This window comes from Anomaloglossus baeobatrachus, chromosome 4 (genome assembly GCF_048569485.1).
Source record: "Anomaloglossus baeobatrachus isolate aAnoBae1 chromosome 4, aAnoBae1.hap1, whole genome shotgun sequence".
NCBI classification, from domain to species: Eukaryota; Metazoa; Chordata; class Amphibia; order Anura; family Aromobatidae; genus Anomaloglossus; species Anomaloglossus baeobatrachus.
The window spans coordinates 638,938,162-638,951,490 of record NC_134356.1 but is presented as its reverse complement, the minus strand read 5'-3'; the positions used below and the strand labels follow the sequence as shown (position 1 = coordinate 638,951,490).

Sequence of the window (13,329 nt, the reverse complement as noted above, 5' to 3'; positions counted from 1 at the left end):
CACTGAGCCCAACCCTTAACAACGTCAGGGGGGAAAGGGTAACGCGTGTCAATAAGGCGCTTAGTAAGCGCTTGTCCGTAAAGTTCTGTGCTTCTGGACGGCCCCTCTGGGGTTAGAGTGATCAAAACACACACTCCTGATGAAGTCGGGGAAGGTTCCCAGCGGGCGCGCTTAGCCTATCAGAGGCCGCGGCCCGTGACGGAGTTCTCACCGTGGGATCTGGGTGTTACCCCAGGAGCCCATTGTTGTACCGACCCAGAGGGACCCGGGAGCGATGAACTCACAGCTCCCTGGCCCTGTGTTATCGGTCTGGACTGCAAGGCTTCCAGTATCTTAGCAGACTCTCTGTCCATAGACTGAGTCCTGGAATGTGAAAGCTACTCAGAGATTTGCTGATTCCAACATGCAAACTTTGTCCCTGTCATCTGTGCGGTGGAAACCGGCGGTACCACCTGGTCGAGGGTCCCACCAGTGCCGGAGGCTCCGGCTGAGTTAGTGCCCTCGGGGCCAAGCATTGTACACAATGAGGGTATGTGGAACCTGCCTGTAATATAGCCGCACAAGAGGTACAGGTTATAAAATAAGCCAGTACCTTGGCACCCTTACTCTTTAAGAGCAGACAACAGTATGTCGTCCGCAGAGTAATCAGTGAGGGTATACAGCCCAAAGCAAATAATGCTGCCGAACAGTGAGATCATATACCATATAAATAAACATATATATATACACTGCGGCACCAAGGGGGGTCAGCACCTGACAACTGGTGCCCTACAGTGCTCAGTGAGGGGGAAGGAGGATACCAACGTATGCTCCAGCCCTCCCTGCCGACGTCCAGTTGGCCGTCCCGTCGTTACCCCTGACTGGCAGGCCTGAGAACGGGAGTATATGGTACTAGGCCGCAAGAGCCGGGGACTAAATTTAAAAACGCGGCCGGCAAACATGGTGCGGTCGGCGCGGTAGTCCCAGTCTCACAAACCACTCAGCAACCGCTGCGGCATTTGTAACGCAGATGCTGCATGCACCGTCCCTCAGGGGACACAGAGTACCTTATGATGCAGGGCTCTGTCCCTGATGATGTCCAGTCTCCTGTCCGTCAGAATCCCCCAGGGGCTGCGGATGGAGCCCGGTCCCTGCATGGCGACCGGTTAGGATCCCCCTCTCCCAGAGCAGTGGGAAACCTTTGCAGATTCTGAGATCCTCCACCGGCATAATTATAACAATGGCTGCCGGCGTTCCGAGGGGAGGAGAGAGCCGTGGGCGGAACCGCAAAAGTGCGGGAACCTGGTGGCCCATAGAGATCAGTGAGGGGGGCGGAGGACAGCGACGTGTGCTCCAGCCCTCACTGTCGGCATCATACCGACCGTCCCGCCTTTTTCCCTGACTGGCAGGCTCAGGGGCGGGAGTTTAACACACTAGGCCGCAAAAGCCGGGGACTAAAGTATAAACCGCGGCCGACAAACAGGCACGGTCGGCGCGGTAGTCCCAGACAAAAAATCCACACCGCAGTCGCAGCTGTGTCTGAGGCCAAGGTGCTTCATGCGCCGTCCCAACGGGGACACAGAGTACCTGTAGATGCAGGGCCATGTCCCTGACGATACTCCGTCTCCTGTCCAGCAGATTCCCACAGGGGCTGCGGAGGGAGCCCGGTCCCAGTGGCTGGATGACCGGTTAGGATCCCACTTCCCCAGAGCCCCTAAGGGATGGGGAAGGAAAACGGCATGTGGCTCCTGCCTGTGTACCCGCAATGGGTACCTCAACCTTAACAGCACCGCCGACCTGAGTGGGGTGAGAAGGGAGCATGCCGGGGGCCCTGTTAGGGGCCCTCTTTTCTTCCATCCGATATAATCAGCAGCTGCTGCTGACTAAAATGTGGAGCATTGTGTGCATGTGTGCCTCCTTCAACACAAAGCATAAAAACTGATGAGCCCGTGATGCACGGGAGGGTGTATAGCAGAGGGGAGCGGTTACACTTTTTAAAGTGTAATACTTTGTGTGGCCTCCGGAGGCAGAAGCTATACACCCAATTGTCTGGGTCTCCCAATGGAGCGACAAAGAAAATGGGCTCAACAAAATTGTTGGCACCCTTAATATTTGGTTGCACGCCCTTTGGAATAAATAACTGCAATCAGTTGTTTCCTATACCCATCCACAAGCTTCTTACTCCTCTCACCTGGAATCTTGGACTCTTCTTTATAAACTGCTCCAAGTCTCTCATATTTGAAGGCATCTTCTCCCAACAGCAATTTTAAGATCTCTCCACAGGTGTCAATGGTATTTAGATCCAAACTCATTACTGCCACTTCAGATCTCTCCAGCGCTTTGTTTCCTTCCATTTCTGGGGGTTTCTTGAAGTATGTTTGGGGTCATTTTCCTGCTGGTGACCCATGACCTAAGACACAAACCCAGCTTTCTGACACTGAGCACTACACTCCGACCCAAAATCCATTGGTAATCTTCAGTTTTCATGATGCCTTGCACACAGTCAAGGCACCCAGTGCCAGAGGCAGCAAAACAACCCCAAGACATCTTTGAACCTCCACCATATTTGACTGTAGGTCCTGTGTTCTTTTCTTTGTAGGCCTCATTCCGTTTTCGGTAAACAGTAGCATGATGTGCTTTACCATGAAGCACTATTTTGGTCTCGTCTATCCACAAGGATTTTGGCTTACTCATGTACATTTTGATCAACTGCAATATAGTTTTCTATGTCTGGGTCTGTGATCCTAAAATGCGCTCTAACCCTTTTAGGTGAAATTAATGAGATCCTTTTCCAACTGTTCAGTATTTTTTGTACAACTTGTTGTTCTCTAACAAGGAGCGTAATGGCAATATTCACAACAGATGTTTGAACCATGAATAGCCCAATATATTTTGGTGTTCAATTAAAATTGGTATTTAACCGTCCTCATCATGCTGATCACATTTTTACATCAACAGACAAAGGCGACAACTTACAATTGATCAGCAGCATCGTGCCATTGTGAGGCTTCAAGCAAGATGTTCTAAGATGGAAGTGGCCACTGAGCTTAGAGTGTCACAGAGCGTCATCAGCAGGTTATGCAGAGATACAATGAGACTGGTAGAGTCATGCATAGGCATAGAAGTGGACATCATTTGGCCACATCCCACACGAATGACCGTTTCATTGTGAAGAATGCACTTTGAAACCGGATGATGAATGCCAAAGTTTAGGCACATTTAAATGAGGACAGAAGCACCCCTGTGGCACATCAGACCATTCAAAACAATTGACATCAGTGTGGTCTGCGTACTAGATAATCTGAAAGTGTATCTAACCATACCACCAAGCACAGGCATTATCTATGCTGGATGAGGGATGAGAGACCAGTGGGCCTCAGTACTTTTCACTGGTGAAAGTGGATTCAGGCTGAGCAGAAATTATAGCCTTCAATTATGTTGAAGACATCAAGGAGAGCGCATTGGCCACTGTTGTTACTAGACAAGCCGTTGTTGGTGGTGGTGGTGTCCTACGCCCTCTCATACGCCACTTCTGGTCTCCCAGGCACCACTGGTGGTCCTACCTTCCACAGCGCACACTCTCTCCTTGGTGCCAAACACTTCTCCTAAATAACCTCCCCCTATACCTTAGCAATTCAACATTTTAGCATTAAAATACGCTCATCAACTGCGGCAACAGGCTCCTCCTGGTCCTATGCTGATACAGAAACCTCCGCTAATAAGAGGGCAACCAAGCGCATTGCCATCACTGCTGCCCAGTAATTCTGTCAGAGTATGGTGTTGCATGGTCCTTTAAAGTACAGGGCACAAGGTGTTCAATTATTTCTTGGGGCATGCAAATACATAAAAGTAAGAAAAAAACATTGAAATTCATATGATGTATAGTTTTGAGACGAACACAAATTTTGGTTTACTGCTTCAGTGATTTTAGAGCTGTTAGATGTTTCTATTGTTACTGATGTACAATTATCAGCAATTCATACGTTTTTACACTTTTTTAGACAAATACATCAAATTTATCTAAAAGACTCAATATTTACAGTATTGTCCCTTATTTTTCATGATTTTTACCCTTCACCCTGGCAGCTGGATATCATCTTCTGAGCCAAATCCTAACTGATGACCCATTCTTGTCTAATCAGTGATTGGAGTTTATCATAATTTCTGTGTTTTTGTTTGTCCCCCTGGTTTTTTGAGAATTGACCACCGGTTCTCTATGGGATTGAGATCTGGGGAGTTTCCTGACCATGGACCAAAAATATCAATGTTTTGTTCACCGAGCCACTTAGTTATCACTTTTGCCTTGTGGAACGGTATCCATCATGGTGGTAAAAAAAATTATTGCTCCTGGATCATTGGGAAAAGTTGCTCTTGGAAAAAGTATAGATATGGCCGTGTTCTTAGGCAAAATTGTGAGTGTGCCCACTCAATGGATGAAAAGCAACATTAACACATTAACAGTCTTAAGCCTGCTTTACACGTTGCAATTTCGCATACAATATCGTATGCGATTTGCAACGCCCCCATCGTATGTGTGGCACGTTCAATTTGTTGAACGTGCCGCACAAACGATTAACCCCCGTCACACATACTTACCTTCCATACGACCTCGATGTGGGCGGCGAACGTCCACTTCCTGGAGTGGGAGGGACGTTTGGCGTCACAGCGACGTCACGCGGCAGCAAGCCAATAGAAGCGGAGGGGCGGAGCTGAGCGGGACGTAAACATCCCGCCCACCTCCTTCCTTCCGCATTGTGGGTCGGGAGCTGCAGGAGGCAGGTAAGATCTGTTCATCGTTCCCGGGGTGTCACACACTGCGATGTGCGCTACCCCGGGTACAATGAACAATCTGACGTTCAATTCGTCAGGAATGAACGACGCGCATGCGATGAACGTTTTTTCATTCAATCACAATTGCACGTCGCTGTCACACGCTACAACATACCTTACGATGCCGGATGTGCGTCACTTACGACGTGACCCCGCCGACACATCGTAAGATATCTTGCAGCGTGTAAAGCAGGCTTTAGGATGCTTTATTGTTGGCAAAAGACTCATGGTGGCCCTCACCTTCTCTTCTCCAGACAATCGTTCTTCAAGCTGTCACAACAAGTTTGAAGGGGCTTCATTACAGAAATTTTCTTTACCCAAGGCCTCTGCAGTCTAAACATTGTACTATACTTTCCTGCAAAGTTATTTTCTCTGATGAAGCTCCCTTCAGACTGTTTGGGACTTCTGGAAGAATAATTGTCCAGAGAAGAATAGGTGAGTGCTACCATGAGTCCTGTGTCGTGGCAATAGTAATGCATCCTGAGATCATTTATGTACTTTTCATCCATGTAAGTGGGTCACCTACCTAGACTAGTTATTCCCTTAACTGACAGCTATCCCCAATCCTATAGTTTGGGGATAACATTGATCACTGGGACTCCAACCAATGTAATCTACAGCAATCCCAAGAACTAGACTTTGGAACTAAGAGTAGTCTCATCCGTCTTGAAAGGAGCAGAGGTGGACATGCTTGACCTTGGCTCCATTCTTTAGAGCTGCGGGAAATTATACGTGCACCTCCGCTTCATACCAGATGGGTTTTGCTCCGTTATGGAGATAAGTGGGTGTCCCAGCAGCGGGATCTCCAGAAATTAGTAAGTTATCCTATGGTCATGGGAAAGCTTGCAATTCAGGGAATATCCCTTTAACTGAGAGGTCTGGTGGTAGCTTATCTCCCCTGAGAACAAACACAAAGCATGTTGAAATCCAACTTCCTTTCCCCAACATCTGTCATTCGGAGGTCCCCATACACATTAGAGTTTTGACCGATGCCAAAATTAGTGGGGTCAGCTGACTAATCTAATGTGTACAACCACTTAAGATTAACATAAACCAGGGAATTGCAATTGATGCACATGCACCATGTGTTTATTAGAGCAGCTACAATGGTGGGGTTTCGCTTAAAGGGGCTGTCAACATCAGTCTCCATTTTTAGGCCACATTTACTGGCCTGTATTCTTGGTCCAAGTGCCATGAGTGGAAAAAACTGACCTCACACGAACATTAGGACCAATATTATTCTACTGATGACCAAATGTCCGCGTGAAATAAAATTGCAGCATGCACTATTCTCTTTCGTATTTCGGCCATTTGCCCATTCAAGTCTATAAGTGTGACCAAAAAATTAGATCTGAATCAACTGTATAACATCCAATTTTTAGGGATACGTTGCATTTCTTAACATACGAAACTGTACTTGGTCTTGTATATTCTGTTCCCTGCTGATGTATACAAACAGATGGCATATGGATGTAAAAAAATGGACATACAGACTGCACACAAAATTATTTCCTGGATGAAAATTGGACATTTGTTTTATACGGTCATGTGAACTTAATCTACAAACACAATTTACATGATGATCAATAGGCTACCATGTGGTACATTGTCCTGCCATGTAAACCAAAATGGGAGCAGCACGTGGCAATTGACAAACAGAGGGGGTCCATGTACTAATACAAAGGATGGAGACACAAAGCAAAGCAATAAAGAGGAAAGAGGTTATATAAAGTAGATGGTGGTGTACTCACCTTTCCAAAGCGCTGCTGGTGCTGTACATACAGAGCTCCCTGTTTCACCAAACCACCATCCATCACCTATTCCAATTGGTTTGCTTATTTCAGGGAACACTCTCGCCTCCTCTCTATAGAGCGCAGTTGTAATGTGACAGCTGTCTCGTCACAGTTGGGCCCGCTAACGCTGCTCTGCACTCCTTCTATAACTCAGTCTCTCTTCCTCTAAGTCTCATTTAAGGCTTCCTCATCATCTGTCGGTGTTCTCTCATTATTGCTGCAAACAACACTATTGCTCTGTAGTGCACCCTCCTATTGCTCTTCTTCTACGCTTGCTCCTGAGAGCATCCATCTAACTAGTCCATGAGCCCATCTCTTTCACTGTCTCGTTAGCTCTGTATCGTCCGTCTAATGTCTCTTTCTTGTAAGTGGAAGACGAAGTTTACTTTGCAGACGCTTTCTGCATTCTTTTTTCCACTGTTCCCTTCCTCGTTTGCAGTATCTCTTGTGCAAGACTTGTCTTTATGCCGTTTTTGCTCTTTCTCAGTTCCTCCCTCTATTGAACATACTTCCGCTTTAAAACCTATCCTGTATTTGGGTACAAATGTGCTTCCACAATATGCATGTATATATTGGTTGCTTACCTATTTAAGCTACTTTTATAAAGTGGATTAACACTGATTTTCTACTAATCTTACTGGATGGGCAGCACTGTGCATGATCAAAACCAACTCAGATGTTATCAAGTACATATGTTTTAGCAATTTATAATAATATATAATGTTTAATTTTGCAGGTTTGGTTGGATGATGGCCACCGATACATGTGTGGTTCCAAACTGGACAATGAAAGTCTCCGAGGTGAAGGTCACAGGACAGATGTGGACGACTAAGGGTACCGTCACACTTTAGCGACGCTCCAGCGATCCCACCAGTGATCTGACCTGGTCAGGATCGCTGGTGCTTCGCTACATGGTCGCTGGTGAGCTGTCAATCAGGCAGATCTCACCAGTGACCAGCCCCCAGCGACGCGTGGAAGCGATGCTGCGCTTTGTAACTAAGGTAAATATCAAGTAACCAAGCGCTTGGTTACCCGATATTTACCTTGGTTACCAGCGCACACCGCTTAGCGCTGGCTCCCTGCACTCCTAGCCAAGGTACACATTGGGTTAATAAGCAAACCGCTTCGCTTATTTACCCGATATGTACTCTGGCTACGTGTGCAGGGAGCAGGGAGCCGGCACTGGCAGCCTGAGAGCGGCGGACGCTAGTAACCAAGGTAAATATCGGGTAACCAAGCAAAGCACTTCGCTTGGTTACCCGATATTTACCTTGGTAACAGCTTACAGCAGGCTGCCAGAAGCCGGCTCTCTGCTCCCTGCACATTCAGATCGTTGCTCTCTCGCTGTCAAACACAGCAATGTGTGCTTCTCAGCGGGAGAGCAACGTCCAAAAAATGAACCAGCACTGGGTGTAACGAGCATCGATTTCACAGCAGGGGCCAGATCGCTGCTCAGAGTCACACACAGTGAGATCGCTGATGAGGTCACTGGTGCGTCACAAAAAACGTGACTCGCTAGCGATCTCGCTATGTGAGAAGTACCCCTAAGCCTAGAAAGAGCCTTACGCAGATTGGAGGGAGAGCATGCCAACGTGCTGTATTACTCAAGTGTCAAGTGTAGACATTGGAGAAACTAATCAAGAAAGTGTGAACTAACAATGTGAGTTCTTACAGGGTGTGCGTATTTATCAGGCCAGGACCTGGTCACCTGTTCTAAATCAGCATGTATTTCTGCAGAGAAGTGATGGAGACTGAAGGCTGTACAAATTCAGAATTTGGAAGTTGTGTGGATGGATGGTGCAGAGATAAGGAAAAGTGTCACCTGATAGAAATTGGGAGGACCTGGTAGAGCAAAATTAAGGTAGATAAATGGGGCAATGACGCGCCCACGGGGTCGGGTGCTTACTCGTCGCCGGGCTGCGGTGCTTCTTCTGCTGCTGGGACATCGCGGTGGCCTTGCACAGTTCCGTGACCCTGGGTGTTAATAAAAGGCTGGGGATGGGGACGATGGGGGTAGTTGTTCGTGACGCCACCCGTGGTGTGCAGCCAAGGTTAGCCGCCACTGTGGGATCGCTTCTCTCTTCTGGGGTGGATGACTACGCATCTCAGTTGGTAAAGCGCTCCACGGGCAGAGCTATGCCCCAAGGAGGATAGTGGAGGTGGTAGTCTCTCAGACGCGGACAGTGTTGGGGGCTCGATGGTGAGGGCGCCGGCAGTAACAGGACGACACAGGCGGTGCAGTTCAAGGTCTCTTTACTCACTGGTCAAATACACTGCCGTTGGATGTGCCGTTCCCCGCTGCGATGGGCTTCAGCCGATCCCGAATATTTCGGAGGTCGTGACCAGCGGTCCCTTCAGCTACTTTCCTTTCAATGGTCTCCCTCCCCCTCAGCTCCTGGGTCATGGAAAGGGTCACAGGTGCCTGCTGCAGTCCCCGTGAACCCTGGGATTCCCCTTCTTTTCTTAAGAACCCGGGTTGAGCCTCCAGTTCTAGACCACGTGCCCCGAACTGTTCGCTGTCTGCCTGCTCCTCCAAAGTGCGACCTCACACAGACACTGTCCGGTGCTGACTAATGTGTGTTGGATGACTCCTCACTTCTCCTGTCGGTGCCCCGCCTCCCAAGTTCCTGACCAGTGGGCATGAGGTTCCAAACCTTGTGATGGCCACCCCGGCACCTACCCTAGCCCGGTCCCAGTGGCAGAACTGCCGTGTTTATGTGTTGGTTGTGGTTGTTACCAATGATGACCTCCTCCGCATCCAAGATGAATACTGCACCTTAAGTGAGGTGCAGTACCCTGTGGTGCCTGAAGCCGCAGGGGCGCCACAGTAAGGCCAGTTTTATTCATGTTTACAGATGAGCGAACCTGAAAAGTAAAGTTCGGCGTTCATACCAAACACGGACATTACCAAAAAAAACAGTGTTCAGGTGCTTTAAATATGCTGTGCTCGAGTACGCTCGGTGCTCAGCCTAGTGCAAGCCACTTGCAGTGTTTGAACGGCTCACACTGGGGTTAGCAACAGCGTTACTGCCCAAACTGCCCAGTCAAAGGGTTTCATTGGGGTTCAGGTCAAGTCTGAGTTTAGAATCGAACTTTATCTAAAGACGTCGAAACCTGCCGAACCGAATTTCAACGGGTCCTCTCATCTCTATTCACATGCTCAGAATTAAAAACCTGGTCTAAGTCTCCTGACATGTAAATCTGGAGGTTTTCTTCCATAGACCTTAGGAAAATTTGCTAATATCACATGTCAGAAACTTTATATAGACGTTTGCCCAACTCATCTTTCACATAACCAACATAGAAGAGACCATGACAGTGTGCATTTTGGAGCGTACCTGTCAGGAGGGACTATGGGGATAGAGGGAAACCATGGCCCCTTGTCACGGTCGTCTCCCTGCTGTTTTGAGACTAGTGACAGCCTTAGGACTGGAGCCTCCCATCTCCATGTAGACTCATTTAAACAAAGTCTCCTTTCCTTTGGCATCTCATGAATGAATGTCAGTTTTTGTTGCCAGCAGTTTATTATTTAGGTTAAATTGTGGCGTTTTCCCAGCAGTCCTTGCTGTTGTTAGAATTCATTCTATTCTAGCCATCCTGGTGGAAGGAGCTTCTGGGGAATTTTCCTGTGCCCATCCATCTGCTACTTTGGAGTCTGTCTGCTGCTGTGAAGTTTGGTGTTTGTATCTTTCTCACCTGCCCTTGACTAGCCAGGGCATCTATAGGGTCTTCTCAGGTTCCTGATCAGCGACAGTTATGGAGACTGTATAGGGACTAGCTAGGAGAGTAGGGACAGCTGCAGGTGAGGATATGAGGTGTCCCACCTCCCCCTCTCACTAGTTCAAGGGACCCCTGCTGTTATTGTGTCCACGATGTCCCTCTTGTTTGTTGAGTTTTTGTAGCACATCAGATGCCTGTCGGTAGGAACGTGTGTGTCATGCGGTACATACGGACATCTCCTACTCCGTGTGTGACACCCCTAAGCTGAAACCTCAGGCTAGGAGGCCCTGTGCTATCCCTGTTCTTAGAGATATACCTAATGATTGGGATGTCTGGGTCTCCTTCGTGGCCCTGCTCCTGACCAACCCTGATCTTATACCTCCTCCAGGGATGCCAGGGCAGGAGTGTGATTTAACCCATAGAAATAGACAAAGAAGCAAAGAAGGGAAATCAAAACTGTGTGATACAGCACGCACACACAGAGGTAAAAAGCAATAAGAGATTAGGAGGAAAACAAGAGCAGGGTGGAAACAACAAAATGAAGACTAATCAACAACCATACCAAGCACAGGCTACAGCAAATCTGGGACACCACAGCACACAGACCAACACAGTAGAAACTATAACACTGGGGAACGCAATTTTTTAGGAGTTAGGTCAAACAACTGCTCTTAATTAATTTTTGGATACTGAATCCAGAAATGATCTCAGTTTTTCTCTATCACGTCAAGTTTTTGAACTATAGGATTTTTGTCTTCTCAAAAATATGTAAACTACTGTACCTAAAAAGTGTTTGGTTTTTTTTTTTTAAATAGTACAAATATGAACAAAAAATGAAATATATAAGAAATAGGCATGACAAGTATGTTTTTTAACACTATCATGTTTTTTACAAAGGAGATATATATATATATATATATATATATATATATATACAGTCATATGAAAAAGTTTGGGCACCCCTATTAATGTGAACCTTTTTTCTTTATAACAATTTTGGTTTTTGCAACAGCTATTTCTGTTTCATATATCTAATAACTGATGGACTGAGTAATATTTCTGGATAGAAATGAGGTTTATTGTGCTAACAGAAAATGTACATTCCGCATTTAAACAAAATTTGATAGGTGCATAAGTATGGGCACCTCAACATAAAAGTGACATTAATATTTTGTAGATCCTCCTTTTGCAAAAATCACAGCCTCTAGTCGCTTCCTGTAGCTTTTAATGAGTTCCTGGATCCTGGATGAAGGTATATTTGACCATTCCTGCTTACAAAACAATTCCAGTTCAGTTAAAGTTTGATGGTCGCCGAGCATGGACAGCACGCTTCAAATCATCCCACAGATGTTCAATGATATTCAGGTCTGGGGACTGGGATGGCCATTCCCGAACATTGTAATTATTCCGCTGCATGAATGCCTGAGTAGATTTGGAGCGGTGTTTTTGATCATTGTCTTGCTGAAATATCCATCCCCTGCGTAACTTCAACTTCGTCAGTGCTTCTTGCACATTATTGTCAAGAATCTGCTGATACTGAGTTGAATCCATGCGACCCTCAACTTTAACAAGATTCGCGGTGCCGGCATTGGCCAAACAGCCCCAAAGCATGATGGAATAGGAGAACAACTTACAAGTGGCCACCTTAAATACCTTTTCTCATGATTGTATACACCTGCCTATGAAGTTCAAAGCTCAATGAGGTTACAAAACCAATTTAGTGCTTCAGTAAGTCAGTAAAAAGTAGTTAGGAGTGTTCAAATCAAGAAATTGATAAGGGTGCCCATACTTAGGCACCTGTCAAATTTTGTTTAAATGCAGATTGCACATTTTCTGTTAGTACAATAAACCTCATTTCAATCCAGAAATATTACTCAGTCCATCAGTTATTAGATATATGAAACTGAAATAGCTGTTGCAAAAACTCAAATTGTTATAAAGAAAAAAGGTTAACATTAATAGGGGTGCCCAAACTTTTTCATATGACTGTATATATATATATGCAAGTATTTAAGGTAAAAATGTACATTTATAGCTTTTCTAGAGTGTTTAACTTGAGGCCAATCACGTTTGATGCTCCAGCAATAGTCAGCCATCATATGTACATCCCATCTACCCTGGTAACGGTCTTCCATAACCTTCAAATCTTGGTGAAATCATTCATCTTGCTCATCGCTAACAGCACCAAGATTTTCTGGAAAGTTGGCAAGATGGCAATGCAGAAAATGTAGTTTAATACTCATGTTGCAACCAAGCGCTTTGTAGCTCTCCAATAGTTTCTGAACAATTTCTTTGTAATTACTTGCACGTGTATTTCCAAGAAAGTTCTTGACGACGTCTTTGAATGATAACCAAGCATTCTTCTCAAGATCTGACATAGTCCCGGTGAAATGTTCATCTTTGATGAGCTGTCGAATTTGTGGACCATCAAACACACCAGCCTTGATTTTTTCAATGGACAGTCCAGGAAGTGCCAACATGATGTACTTAAAACAGTCGCTGTCAGTTGGCAATGCTTTTACAAATTGCTTCATGAGACCTAGTTTTATGTGCAGAGGTGGGAATAGTATATTCTTCCTGTCAACAAGTGGATGATGTAGAATGTTAGGATCTCCAGGTTTAAGACCAGATCTTGGAGGCCAATTCGACTCAACCCAATGCTTTTCTCGAGCTCTGCTATCCCACATACAGAGAAAGCAGGGATACTTTGTGTACCGACGTTGCTGACCAAGAAGGAAGCAAACCATTTTAAGGTCAACACAGATGATCCAATTGTGTGTGTCATATTTCAATAACTCAATAACTCTCTTTACATCTCCATGTTCTTCACAAAGAAAGACAATGCCCAATAGGGACTGCACCAAATAAATTGCCATTGTGTAGAAGGACACACTTAAGACTTTGAGCTATCAATAAACAGTCGCCATTCATTTCAATTGTACATTGAAAGCCCTAATTCTTGTAGTAAACCAGGAATATTATGGCAAAACACAAAACCGCTGTCACA

The 13,329-nt window shown here is 45.9% G+C and overlaps 1 protein-coding gene across 2 annotated transcripts in view; it reads right to left on the bottom strand.

Moving 5' to 3' along the window:
• DOK2 (docking protein 2) overlaps positions 1-13,329 on the bottom strand; it is a 134,941-nt gene that overhangs the window by 60,329 nt on the left and 61,283 nt on the right. The window contains exon 1 of one of the 2 annotated variants that reach the window (XM_075343055.1): positions 6,561-7,025. The exons of the other annotated variant lie outside the window; for it this stretch is intronic. Coding sequence (XP_075199170.1) covers positions 6,561-6,623 — 63 coding nt within the window. The 5' untranslated portion in view covers positions 6,624-7,025. Of the gene's footprint in view, positions 1-6,560; positions 7,026-13,329 lie in introns of those variants that run through there. 2 annotated transcript variants of the gene reach the window in all.